The sequence below is a fragment of the Delphinus delphis genome, chromosome X (assembly GCF_949987515.2).
Source record: "Delphinus delphis chromosome X, mDelDel1.2, whole genome shotgun sequence".
In the NCBI taxonomy this organism is placed as follows: Eukaryota; Metazoa; Chordata; class Mammalia; order Artiodactyla; family Delphinidae; genus Delphinus; species Delphinus delphis.
The window spans coordinates 10,078,806-10,093,334 of NC_082704.1; the positions used below are offsets into that span (position 1 = coordinate 10,078,806).

Here is a 14,529-nt window from a genome sequence, read left to right on the forward strand (position 1 = left end):
TTAGTTCTCTGCATCTGTGTCTCTATTTCTGCCTTGCAAACTGGTCCATCCGTACCATTTCTCTAGATTCCACGTATATGCATTAATATATGATATTTGTTTTTCTCTTTCTGACTTACTTCACTCTGTATGACAGCCTCTAGGTCCATCCACGTCTCTACAAATGACTCATTTCGTTCCTTTTTATGGCTGAGTAATACTCCATTGTATATACGTACCACATCTTCTTTATCCATTTGTCTGTCGATGGGCATTTACATTGCTTCCATGACCTGATTATTGTAAATAGAGCTGCAATGAACATTGGGGTGCATGTGTCTTTTTGAATTATGGTTTTCTCTGGGTATATGCCCAGTACTGGGATTGCTGGGTTGTATGGTAATTCTATTTTTAGTTTTTTAAGGAACCTCCATACTGTTCTCCATAGTGGCTGTATCAATTTACATTCCCACCAACAGTGCAAGAGGGTTCTCTTTTCTCCACACCCTCTCTAGCATTTGTTGTTTGTAGGTTTTCTGATGATGCCCATTCTAACCGGTATGAGGTGGTACCTGATTATAGTTTTGATTTGCATTTCTCTAATAATTAGTGATGTTGAGCAGCTTTTCAGGTGCTTCTTGGCCATCTGTATGTCTTCTTTGGAGAAATGTCTATTTAGGTCTTCTGCCCATTGTTTGGTTGGGTTGTTTGTTTTTTTAATATTGAGCTGCATGAGCTGTTTATGTATTTTGGAGATTAATCCTTTGTCAGTTGATTCGTTTGGAAATATTTTCTCCCATTCTGAGGGTTGTCTTTTCGTCTTGTTTGTAGTTTCCTTTGCTGTGCAAAAGGTTTTAAGTTTCATTAGGTCCCATTTGTTTATTTGTATTATTATTTCCATTACTCTAGGAGGTGGATCAAAAAAGATCTTGCTGTGATTTACGTCAAAGAGTGTTCTTCCTGTGTTTTCCTCTAATAGTTTTACAATGTCCGGTCTTACATTTAGGTCTTGAATCCATTTTGAGTTTATTTTTGTGTAAGGTGTTAGGGAGTGTTCTAGTTTCATTCTTTTACATGTAACTGTCCAGTTTTCCCAGCACCACTTATTGAAGAGACTGTCTTTTCTCCATTGTATATCCTTGCCTCCTTTTTCATAGATTAGTTGACCATAGGTGCATGGGTTTATCTCTGGGCTTTCTATCCTGTTCCATTGATCTCTATTTCTGTTTTTGTGCCAGTGCCATATTGTCTTGATTACTGTAGCTTTTTTTTTATATATAAATTTAATTTAATTTATTTTATTTTTTATTTTATTTTTGGCTGTGTTGGGCCTTCGTTGCTGCGTGCGGGCTTTCTCTGTTGTGGTGAGCGGGGGCTACTCTTTGTTGTGGTGCACAGGCTTCTCATTGTGATGGCTTCTCTTATTGTGGAGCACAGGCTCTAGGCGCACAGGCTTCAGTAGTTGTGGCTCTCAGGCTCTAGAGTGCAGGCTTAGTAGTTGGGGTGGATGGGCTTAGTTGCTCCGCGGCATGTGGGATCTTCCCAGACCAGGCCTCGAACCCATGTTCCCTGCACTGACAGGCAGATTCGTAACCACTGCACCACCAGGGAAGGCCCTGATTACTATAGCTTTGTAGTAGAGTCTGAAGTCAGGGAGTCTGATTCCTCCAGCTCTGTTTTTTTCCGTCAAGACTGCTTTGGCTGTTTGGGGTCTTTTGTGTCTCCATACAAATTTTAAGATTTTTTCTTCCAGTTCTGTAGAAAATGCCACTGGTAATTTGATAGGGATTGCATTGGATCTGTAGATTGCTTTGAGTAGTATAGTCATTTTCACAATGTTGATCCTTCCAATCCAAGAACATGATGTGTCTCTCCATCTGTTTGTGTCGTCTTTGATTTCTTTCAACAGTGTCTTATAGTTTTCTGAGTACAGGTCTTTTACCTCCTTAGGTAGGTTTCCTCCTCAGTATTTTATTCTTTTTGTTGCAATGGTGAATGGGATTGGTTCCTTAATTTCTCTTTGTGATCTTTCATTTTTAGTGTATAGGAATGCAAGAGATTTCTGTGCATCAACTTTGTATCCTGCAACTTTATGAAATTCATTGATTAGCTCTAGTAGTTTTCTGGTAGCATCTTTAGGATTCTCTATGTATAGTATCATGTCATCTGCAAACAGTGACAGTTTTACTTCTTTTCCAATTTGTATTCCTTTTTTTTTCTTTTTCTTCTCTGATTGCCGTGGCTAGGACTTCCAAAACTATGTTGAATAATAGTGGCGAGAGTGGACATCCTTGTCTTGTTCCTGATCTTAGAGGAAATGCTTTCGGTTTTTCACCATTGAGAATGATGTTTGCTGTGTTTGTCATATATGGCCTTTATTATGTTGAGGTAGGTTCCCTCTGTGCCCACTTTGTGGAGAGTTTTTATCATAAATGGGTGTTGAATTTTCTCAAAAGCTTTTTCTGCATCTGTTGAGATGATCATATGGTTTTTATTCTTCAGTTTGTTAATATGGTGTATCACACTGATTGGTTTGCATGTACTGAAGAATCCTTGCATCCCTGGGATAAATCCCACTTGTTCATGATGTATGATCCTTTTAATGTGTTGTTGGATTCTGTTTGCTAGTATTTTGTTGAGGATTTCTGCATCTGTATTCATCAGTGATATTGGTCTGTAATTTTCTTGTTTTGTAGTATTTTTGTCTGGTTTTGGTATCAGGGTGATGGTGGCCTCATAGAATGAGTTTGGGAGTGTTCCCTCCTCTTCAATTTTTTGGAAGAGTTTGAGAAGGATGGGTGTTAGCTCTTCTCTAAATATTTGATAGAATTCGCCTGTGAAGCCATCTGGTCCTGGACTTTTGTTTGTTGGAAGATGTTTAATCACAGTTTCAATTTCATTACTTGTGATTGGTCTGCTCATATTTTCTGTTTCTCACTGCTTCAGTCTTGGAAGGTTATGCCGTTCTAAGAATTTGTCCATTTCTTCCAGGTTGTCCATTTTATTGGCATAGAGCTGCTTGTAGTAGTCTCTCATGATGCTTTGTATTTCTGCAGTGTCTGCTGTAACTTCTCCTTTTTCATTTCTAATTTTATTGACTTGAGTCCTTTCCCTCTTTTTCTTGATGAGTCTGGCTAAAGGTTTATCAATTTTGTTTATCTTCTCAAAGAACCCACTTTCAGTTTTATTGCTCTTTGCTATTGTTTTCTTTGTTTCTATTTCATTTATTTCTGCTGTGATCTTTATGATTTCTTTACTTCTACTAACTTTGGGTTTTGTTTGTTCTTCTTTCTCTAGTCCCTTTAGGTGTAGGGTTAGATTGTTCATTTGAGATTTTTCTTGTTTCTTGAGGTAGGATCTTACTGCTATAAACTTCCCTCTTGGAACTGCTTTTGCTGCATCCCATAAGTTTTGGATCGTCGTGTTTTCATTGTCATTTGTCTCTAGGTATTTTTTGATTCCCTCTTTGATTTCTCCAGTGCTCTCTTGGTTATTTAGTAACGTATTGTTTAGCCTCCATGTGTTTGTGTTTTTTACGTTTTTTTCACTGTAATTGATTTCTAATCTCATAGTGTTGTGGTCAGAAAAGATACTTGATATGATTTCAGTTTCCTTAAATTTACCAAGACTTGATTTGTGACCAAGATGTGATCTGTCCTGGAGAATGTTCCGTGTGCACTTGAGAAGAAAGTGTAATCTGCTGTTTTTGGATGGAATGTCCTATAAATATTAATTAAATCTATCAGGTCTCTTGTGTCATTTAAAGGTTGTGTTTCCTTATTAATTTTCTGTCTGGATGATCTGTCCATTGGTGTAAGTGAGGTGTTAAAGTCCCCCACTATTATTGTGTTACTGTCAGTTTCCTCTTTTATAGCTTAGCAGTCGCCTTTTGTATTGAGGTGCTCCTGCGTTGGGTGCATATATATTTATAATTGTTATATCTTCTTTTTGGATTGATCCCTTGATCATTATGTAGTGTCCTTCCTTGCCTCTTGTAACAGTCTTTATTTTAAAGTCTACTTTAGGGACTTCCTTGGTGGCACAGAGGTTTAGAATCCGCCTGCCAATGCAGGGGACACGGGTTCAAGCCCTGGTCCGGGAAGATCCCACATGCCGCAGAGCAACTAAGTCCGTGCGCTACAACTACTGAGCCTGTGCTCTAGAGCCCGTGAGCCACAACTGCTGAGCCCACTCGCCTAGAGCCCGTGCTCTGCAACAAGAGAAGCCACTGCAATGAGAAGCCCGCACACAGCAACAAAGAGTAGCCCCTGCTCTCTGTAACTAAAGAAAGCCTGTGCACAGCAACAAAGACCCAACACAGCCAAAAATAGTAAATAAATAAATGAATTTTAATTTTAAAAAAGTTAATAAAAAATAAAGTCTATTTTTTCTGATATGAGTATTGCTACTCCAGCTTTCTTTTGATTTCCATTTGCATGGAATACCTTTTTCCATCCCTTCACTTTCAGTCTGTATGTGTCCCTAGGTCTGAACTGGGTCTCTTGTAGACACCATATATATGGGTCTTGTTTTTGTATCCATTCTGCAAGCCTGTGTCTTTTGGTTGGAGCATTTAATCCATTCACATTTAAGGTAATTATCGATATGTATGTTCCTATTACCATTTCCTTAATTGTTATGGGTTTGTTTTTGTAGGTCCTTTTCTTCTCTTGTGTTTCCCACTTAGAGAAGTTCCTTTAGCATTTGTTGTAGAACTGGTTTGGTGGTGCTGAATTCTCCTAGCTTTTGCTTGTCTGTAAAGCTTTTGATTTCTCCATCAAATCTGAATGAGATCCTTGCCAGGTAGAGTAATCTTGGCTGTAGGTTCTTCCCTTTCATCACTTCAAATATATCGTGCCACTCCCTTCTGGCTTGTAGAGTTTCTGCTGAGAAATCAGCTGTTAACCTTATAGGAGTTCCCTTGTATGTTATTTGTCATTTTTCCCTTGTTGCTTTCAATAATTTTTCTTTGTCTTTAATTTTTGTCAGTTTCATTACTGTGTGTCTCGGTGTGTTTCTCCTTGGGTTTATCCTGCTGGGACTCTCTGCACTTCCTGGACTTGGGTGGCGATTTCCTTTCCCATGTTAGGGAAGTTTTCGACTATAATCGCTTCAAATATCTTCTTGGGTCCTTTCTCTCTCTCTTCTCCTTCTGGGACACCTATAATGCGAATGTTGTTGCGTTTAATGTTGTCCCAGAGGTCTCTTAGGCTGTCTTCATGTCTTTTCATTCTTTTCTCTTTATTCTGTTCTGCGGCATTGAATTCTACCATTCTGTCTTCCAGGTCACTTATCCGTTCTTCTGCCTCAGTTATTCTGCTGTTGATTCCTTCTAGTGTATTTTTCTTTTCAATTATTGTATTGTTCATCTCTGTTTCTTTGTTCTTTAATTCTTCTAGGTGTTTGTTCTTTAATTCTTCTAGGTCTTTTTTAAAGATTTCTTGCATCTTCTCAATCTTTGCCTCCATTCTTTTTCCGAGGTCTTGGATTATCTTCACTATCAGTATTCTGAATTCTTTTTCTGTAAGGTTGCCTATCTCCACTTCATTTAGTTGTTTTCCTGGGGTTTTATCTTGTTCCTTTATCTGGTACATAGTCCTCTGCCTTTTCATTTTGTCTGTCTTTCTGTGAATGTGGTTTTAATTCCACAGGCTGCAGAAATGTAGTTCTTCTAGCTTCTGCTGTCTGCCGTCTGGTGGATGAGGCTATCTAAGAGGCTTGTGCAAGCTTCCTGATGGGAGGGACTGGTGGTGGGTAGAGCTGGGTGTTGTTCTGGTGGGCAGAGCTCAGTAAAACTTTAATCTGCTTGTCTGCTGATGGGTGGGGCTGTGTTCCCTCCCTGTTTGGTTGTTTAGCCTGGGGCGACCCAGCACTGGATCCTACCAGGCTCTTTGCTCTTTGGTGGGGCTAATGGCGGACTCTGGGAAGGCTCACACCAAGGAGTGCTTCCCAGAACTTCTGCTGCCAGTGTCCCACGGTGAGCCACAGCTGTGATTCCAGTGCTCTTGCAAGAGGGAGTGAGCACTCGTCCTTCCAGTTCGCCATGTTGAACCAATCTCTGTAATGTAGTTTATATTTGCTATTAATTACCTTTTATGTATTGGATTGTAGAAATTAGAGAGGTATGCCCAACGTAAAAGGATTTTTTTTTTCTTAGTTCAACAGTTGATCTGCTTGGCCTGGTTTTTGACAATAGCAAAATTTTATATCTGTGCTTTAGTAATGGTCTTATTGTTATTTTCTTTTTGAAAGTTATTTGGTACGTCCTGTTGGAATTGAGATCCTTTAAAAAGTATTTTTTATTTTTGTTAGTGTACACAATGTTTTCCAATAATCCTAAAATATTATAGTTTATTATTTCATCAAATAAAATCTCATACCTTTGCATTTTCTCAGGTTGATTCTCTAGAAAAACATTGATGTTTAAGCTAGCAAAGAAGCTGTGATTCCTGGATAATGCCTTGGATTAGTTAAGCAATTCTACACTTTTAGCCCTCTGTAGTTTTCTGAACATTTTTCACGTATAGAATATGCTATATGTTAACTTGATACATAAGTGGGGGATGGGCAGGCATATTTGTAGGTTTGTTTTAACAGCTGAACTGTATTTTGCATTGCTTCTAGTGGAAGTATAGCTATGTAAAGGAGCTATAATGCTCAACGACTCAGAAATTTTGTACTTAATCTATGAGTGATTTTTACCAAGCTGAGCTGCTGGTAACATCATCACAGCTATTAGAGACTGATTTTCTCAATTTCAAGGCATGTTCCATTCCTCATGATAGGAAGTGATTTTTTCCTAATTTCTTGGCAGTATTTTTAAGAGAATGTATTCTTCTCAATGGGAAGCGACTCTATTTATTTGTTTGTTTGTTTGGCTGCACCGGGTCTTAGTTGTGGCATGCAGGATCTTTAGTTGCAGCATGTGAACTCGTAGTTGCGGCATGAATGTGGGATCTAGTTCCCTGACCAGGGATCAAACCCGGGCCCCCTGCATTGGGAGCATGGAGTCTTAGCCACTGGACCACCAGGGAAGTCCCTGCTTTCTTTCTCTTGAACTTGCCTCTTTGCCATTTGGTATGCTGTCTCTTACATCAGTGCCATGTCATCAGCCCCATGATGCCAGTTAAGCCGATCACTTTATGAATTAATCATCTACCAGCTGTAGAAAGTACCATCAGCCTTCTTGTATTCAAAGCTAACAGTATTGGTAACAGAGAGTTTTATAAACTCTGATGAATCTACTTTTCTTGAACATTCAGATTACTGTTGATCAAAATGTTTGTAATTCCTCACTTCCTTGGAAGATGAATGCAAGTTTAAAGGGATATTTTCAAATTTTGTAGCAAAGTGATAAAGGGAAGTTGGCTTTTTAAACCATGTTTACTAAGCACAAGTTGTGTGAAGAAAGAAAGGACTTATTCCCTATAAAACCCTGGGCTGTTGGGGGTTTGGGAGTCTGCTTAGGTTCCCATAGGACTTGATGCTTGCCTTTGTCAGTTGCTCAACGGGTACATTCATTCATCTAACAAATACTTCTTGAGTGCCTACTGTGTGCCAGGCTAAGTGCCGGGGATATAACAGTGATCAAAACTCTTTACCGCATGGAGCTTGTGGGTACAGTGAGTGATAGGGGGAGAGACAGACAGCAATCAGACAAACACATTATGTTGGGTACTGATATATGCTCTGAAGGAGAACAAAAAGCATAATAAATGGATAGAATGTGGCTGGGGAAGAGAGCTGCTGTTTTAGACAAAATGACCTGGAAAGTTCTCTCTGATGAGGTGACATTTGGGCAGAGATCTAGAGGAGATGAGGGAAAGAACTAGGCAGACATCTTAGAAAAAGTGTACCACGTAAAAGGAAGGTCTCTCTGAGGTAGTGATGTATTGTACATATCTTTAGTTTTCACTTTGGCCTTGTGCTGAATGTAGAGACCTTTATTGCAAATATTTGTGGAATACATACAGGTAGTCAGCCTTTTTCACTTCAGGTCTACTTCAGGTGTTCTCTGCAACCCTGGTACTTGGAGAGTGAGCTATGGAGAATGTAGAAATGGGACCAGGATGCAGATTATTTAAGCAAAAAGCAACTCTTTGTTTACCAAAGCCTAGGTTAGTAGTGGACTTTCTTCTGCATGAAAAGATACCCTTATAACAGGTATAACAAGAAACAGTATTATCAACTAAACCTGTTTTGTTTTGTTGTTATAAATTTATTTTATTTTTGGCTGCATTGGGTCTTCATTGCTATGTGCGGGCTTTCTCTAGTTGCCACAAGCGGGGGCTACTCTATTGCGGTGTGCGGGCTTCTCATTGCAGTGGCTTCTCTTGTTGTGGAGCACAGGCTCTAGGCGTGTGGGCTTCAGTAGTTGTGGCTTGCAGGCTCAGTAGTTGTGGCTTGCAGGCTCTAGAGCACAGGCTCAGTAGTTGTGGCGCACGGGCTTAGTTGCTCCACAGCACGTGGGATCTTCCCGGACCAGGGCTCGAACCTGTGTCCCCTGCATTGGCAGACGGATTCTTAACCACTGGGCCACCAGGGAAGTCCAGTTTGTGTCACATTTAAATGCATTTTATTAATCAAAAAACATTTTATATATGTGAAAAATACATGTGAATATGGGATATTATTTATTCAAGTCACAGATGATGGTTGCATGACAACATCTAGCACTGTGCAGAAAATACTGAACTCAATAAGTACTAGCATCAAAACAAGATTCATTATAAAAACCTTAATATTTTTTTCAATAAAGGAATATTTACAATATCAGATCAGTCCTTTACAACTATGTTTTAGCTTCCAGTCTCTAGTCATTCATTCATCCAATATTTATTGAATGCTTTCTGCATGCCAAGTTCTGTTCTAGGAGTTCCAGATTGTCAAAGCCAGTAAAACACTTGTAGTTGATCACATTAGGTTCATTACTCAATGCAACAAGAAAGAGTGTACACCATGAGGAACAGTAGGGCCTCTTAGGAAGCTAGTGTTAGAAAAGTCTTGTAAGATTTGGGCTTGAGTTAGGTGATTTGTGGAAGGGTTTAAGGAGTAGGGCCTTGCTGGGTGCTGTTAGCAGATGGGGGTAATTTTATGACTAAGCATGTTAGTAAATCTTATCCAGGAAGCCAACATGTCGTTGGTCAAGAGGCAATAGTCACCCAAATCAGCCAGAATGTAGATGTTGGTCATTATTGTGATTTGGACAATACTTATATTCTGTCTGTGTTCAAACGTGATTACAGAGTGTTTTTGTCTCGATATATCAAGGTCACACAGTGGCCTTGTTTGATGTTGCTGTTCTGCGAAATTGTTCATGTTCTACAGAGTGCCGGTGCGTAGCTGTGAGTGCTGGGCCAGCTCTTGAATGTCAGGGGCTGCTTTGCTTTTTCTCAAGCTGTAGCTATCAATAAATAAATAAAAATCCCTGCCCACATAGAGCTTAAATTCTAGTGTGAAGAGAGAGACAGTAAACATAATAAATTTATCATGTAAGTTAAAAGGTGATTAGTACTATGGGGACGTGCACAGGATTGGGGGGAATGTGTTCAAGAGAGAGGAAGTGGCAAGGTAAATCAAGGTTGGTCTCACTGAGAAGGTAACAGACAGGTAAGAAGCTGGATCGAGGAGTAGGACTTTATATCCCCACCATTGTAGGAGCTTCTTTACTTTCAGAGATAAAGGAATCGACTGGAGAGTTTGAACAAAACAATGATTTGATTTGACTTATTTTCCAGTAGAGCTACTTGGGCCATTGTGTTGAGACTAGACTGCAGGTCAAGGGGAGAAGAAGCCGGGAGACCAATTAAAGGCTTGCAGAGTGGTCACAGTGGAGGGGCTAAGAAGTGATGTGGTTCTGAATGTATCTGAAAGTGGAGCTAGTAAACGGTGCTTAATAGATTGGATGTGGCTTGTGAAAAAGAGAAGAGTGAAGGATGAATCCAAGATTTCGGTTCTGGTTGATCAAAACGATTTTGTTGCCCTTTCCTGAGATGAGGAAGACTTCAGGAGGAGCAGGTTTGAGGTGAGGGCAGGTCAGGAATTCAGTCTTGGATGTAAGTTTGAAATATGCTAGACACCCAGGAGGAGATATCAAGTGGGCAGTTGGATATATGGGACAGGTTTAGGCTAGATATGGGAATTTTCAGTGAATGGGTTATATTAAAACCACAAGACTAAATGAGATCACCTAGAGAGCGAACATAAATAAAGTTCCAAACACCGAGTGCTGGAACACTCCAACACAGAGGGCTCAGGGAGAAGATGAGCCTGAGAAGGAATGGCGAGTGAGGTAGGAAGAGAATCACTCATTTCAAAAGATTTCTTGAGTACCAGGCACCAGCGTAGATACTGGGGTTGCAAACATTGTGGGGCCACTCACTGAGGTAGGGGACATGGGAGGAAGCAGATTTAAAGGGAAGGTTAATGAGTTTGGTTTTAGACATTTTGAATTGCAGGTTGTCCTGTGGGACAACCAGCAGGAAGTTGGAAATTTTGGTCTGGAGCCTAGGGAATTCAGGACCAGAAAGAGTCATGACCATGTGAATATATTTAGCTTTTATTTTTTTGAATATTTATTTAATCCTTAGTAAATGGCCACATTCAATATCATAAATATACTCTGGAGAAGGTGATAGTGATATTTAAAACCATGTAAAATATTAACCCAAAAAACTGTGACACAGGCTGGCCACTGCTTATATTTAGTTTCCCTAAGGGGTTCCTGTCTTATACTTAATTGGTCTTCATTTGCTGAAAATCTTTTGAAAAGTTCTTAGTTAATATCCATTAGAAATAGAGCTTATCAGCCACATAGCACAGGGAGATCAGCTCGCTGCTTTGCGACTACCTAGAGGGATGGGATAGCGAGGGTGGAGGGAGACACAAGAGGGAGGAGGTATGGGGATATATGTATATGTATAGCTGATTCACTTTGTTATAAAGCAGAAACTAACACACCATTGTAAAGCAATTATACTCCAATAAAGATGTTAAAAAAAAAGAGTTTCTCCTTTACACATACTTATATATAAATTTACTTGGACTAATTAATAAAAAGAAAAGCATATATATTTAAAAAAAGAAATAGAGCTTATAGCTTGTAAACATTCTGAATAAGATCGTATTTTAAAAGGGAGGGTATTTTAATATGCCTGTGTTTTAATATGTTAGTTTCTTTTCTATAGCGGTCAGTTAGAGTGACCTTATTTACAAAACCTCCTTTGCTGTCACAAAAGGTGTGAAAGGAAACTGTCTTGTTTTAGCTTGTGAGTTTTTCTAAACACTTAAATATCCTCTTGCAGAAGATTGTTACATTACCTTTCTCTTCTGTGGTTTGTCATTACAGCCACTGTATGATGCCGCTTACCTTACAATGTACAATATCTGCTTCACATCCTTGCCCATCCTGGCCTACAGTCTACTGGAACAGCACATCAACATTGACACTCTGACCTCAGATCCCCGATTATATATGTAAGTTGAACATATGTAAGTTAACCCCCCGCCCCAGACTTTCAAAATTGTGGATTTCATTTTATCTACAGGTAGGAAGGACACAGAACTGCCCTCCTGGTTTGATTACATGGTTCTGTTCTGCATTTTTAGCTACTTAAACCAAACCATCCAGCTGGAAAATGATGTACTTCCTAGGTATTGATATATGTCCTGTAGTTGAATGGGTATGAATTATTTAGTTCAAAATCAGTAATTCCTAAAACTTTGCCCACATTGTCATAGAGTTCTAGAGTCTTGGATGGAGACACAATAGTTTAACTACCTGCCAACCCCCACCTCCCCCAAGAAGGGCCACACAAAGATCTCTTGTAGTTTAGAATATTGATCCCTCCCTGTAATGGATTGAACTGATGATGTTATGTTAGGCTTTCTCCTGTAAACTGCCCCTGAAATATAGCCTCCGGAGTGCTTTGTTAGCTGCATTCTAAAATGGCATTGTTGAAGAAAACAATTAAGTCATCAAGCCATTGTATTCATTTTGTGTTAGTTGGAAATAGATGCTTTTCTCTATGGGTGGGGGACTTGGCACTAGCCCCAGTTGCTTAACCTTTGATTAAATTAGATTTTTATAAGTGAAGCTTACAGCTAAAGATAAAGATATTAATTTACAGCAGGTTGTAAGCGTTGCTGAATAGTGGGTAGCAAGTGCAATAGAGAGACTTGGGTGTGATTCATTGGTGCGAAGTGAAGGTGCACAAATTTAAAGGATGACTTTAACCAGTATGACTCATGAAACTCACATCTAGGAATTGTTAGACTTAACCAGGTTTATAAAATTAGTTGTCATTTTAAAGGTATTTATTATAAAAAGTTTAAAACATGCAAAGAGTGTAGCAAAAATACTATTTATATAGTGAACTTCCCTGTCCTTACCACTCAGCTTCAACAATTATCAATTCAGGGCCAATCCTGCTTCATTAATAACCTTGTCTTATCTATCAAGGACTTATTTTGAAGCAAATATCAAACTATATAAAATAGTTATTTCAGCATGTATCTTTTACATGTACTGTTATAACAGTACACTATCATACCTAAAAATTTAACAAGTCATATCATCAAATATCCAGTCAGTGCTCAAATTTTTCCAGTTGACTCAATTTCTTTTTATGGCATGCTTGTTTGAAACAGTATATAAGGCCCATATACTTCAGTTGGTTAATATGCTTCTTGAGACTCTCTTAATCTGTAGGTTAACTTGGCAATTTATTTGTTAACGAAACCAGATAATTTATCTTGTAGCATTTCCCCCAATCTAGAGTTTGCTGATTGCCTCCTCATGGCGGTAACATATTCTGCTTTTCCCTGTATTTCTTGCAAAGTGTATTGTTAGATCTAAAGGGGAATCGTAGAAATCTTGCTAGAAATCTTCCAGAGCATCAGCTCTCACACCCTCTTTTTTTTTTAAAAGAATGAGGACCCAGGGCCCAGAAATGACTTGCCTAAGGACACAGTGTGTAACAAGAGGCCAGAGCAAGATCAGATTTCTATCCTCCTGATGACCGGCCCTGTGTTCTTTTCCACAGGCTGGTGGTTTTCAAAGATTGAGTAGCAGTGTTCTGTTTTCAGACAACAACTAAAGTGAAGACCAGTAGTGCAGTTACTCTGGTTGAAGAGGACTTTGGGTGGCAGTGAGCAGAATGCCTCCCGTTCAGTCCCACCAAGAGCTCTAGCTAATCGCCTGCACTCTGATCCCAGCTCTGCCACTGACTCTGTGGCCTTGCTCAGGTTACTTGACTGAGATGGGCCTCAGTTTCCTCTTCAGTAACAATAGATCCAATCACAATGTTTTGGGGGAGGATTAAATGAGTGACTACATGTAAAAACTTACAGTGGTGCCTGGCACATAGTAAGTTTTCAATAGATGGTAGCTATTAATCTTATTATTCTAATACCCTTCTCCACATAACTTCAGGGCTATGCTGAGCAATTTCTTTTTGTTTGTTTGGTTTTGGTTTTTTTTGGTTCGTTTTTTTTTGTGTGTGTGTGTGTGGTACGCAGGCCTCTCACTGTTGTGGCCTCTCCTGTTGTGGAGCACAGGCTCCGGACGCGCAGGCTCAGCGGCCATGGCTCACGGGCCCAGCCGCTCCGCGGCATGTGGGATCTTCCCGGACCGGGGCACAAACCCGTGTCCCCTGCATCGGCAGGTGGACTCTCAACCACTGCGCCACCAGGGAAGCCCTGAGCACTTTCATACATTAAGAATGTTGAAAACTTGAAGCAAGCCGTTGAGTACAAATTATTAAGGGTTTCCATGAAGTTTTAGTTACCGCATGCAGGTGTAGGTCATGAATTTTTAAGCAATGTTGCATAGAGGGCATACTTTCCACATACGATGGAGAAATGAAAGCCATAGCATACCCATATCACCCAGCCCAAAATGCAGCTTCCTGCCTGCCCGCTCTGATGAGACTGTGCTCTCAGCCTGTCACTGTATTGGAGATTGCTCTGTTACTCTGAGCATTCCTTTGTAAATGTGAAGTTCTAGTCTTCATATGTGTCTCTCTCTGCATTTGTACCACTTAATGTTACTTGTGGCCTTGTGTAGCATATTAATATCACCTTCGGGGACTTAGTGACACAGGCGTTTACCAAAAGTTTTGATGTGAAATGTGACATAATTGGATCTTTTCATATTTTTTGAGAGAAATTTGAAAAGTAAACTGTAGTTCTTTTCTAGAGGGTAGAGGCATAGTCTGTTTCTTATACAACTTTAAAAGGCAAAAGAAAGGTCCTGGTACACCTACTGTCTCCCATTGTATGGAGGTGCTCAGGCCTGTGCTGCTGGTCAACCGCTGCCCCCCCAATCTTCACTCCCTCGTGTTGCCCCTCACGTTGGCTATCATATTCTGAGTTAACAACAGGTTCATCATTCACCTGAGCGCAGCTAGAAAACCTCAACTATAACCCAACACACCATGACTCCCCTTCCTTTCTTCCCATGGCATGTAATGTAAATCCAGTGACTGGCTGGAAAGACAGGAACCACTTCCTGCCTCAGCCCAAGTCAGTGACTCTCAAAAGCCTCATTGG

At 39.9% G+C, this 14,529-nt stretch overlaps 1 protein-coding gene across 2 annotated transcripts in view; it reads left to right on the forward strand.

Moving 5' to 3' along the window:
- The window catches only part of ATP11C (ATPase phospholipid transporting 11C), a 169,191-nt gene that overhangs the window by 133,239 nt on the left and 21,423 nt on the right, over positions 1-14,529 (forward strand). For both annotated transcript variants that reach the window (XM_060001975.1, XM_069540323.1), the window contains exon 24: positions 11,327-11,454. In XM_060001975.1, coding sequence (XP_059857958.1) covers positions 11,327-11,454 — 128 coding nt within the window. The remainder of the gene's footprint in view (positions 1-11,326; positions 11,455-14,529) is intronic.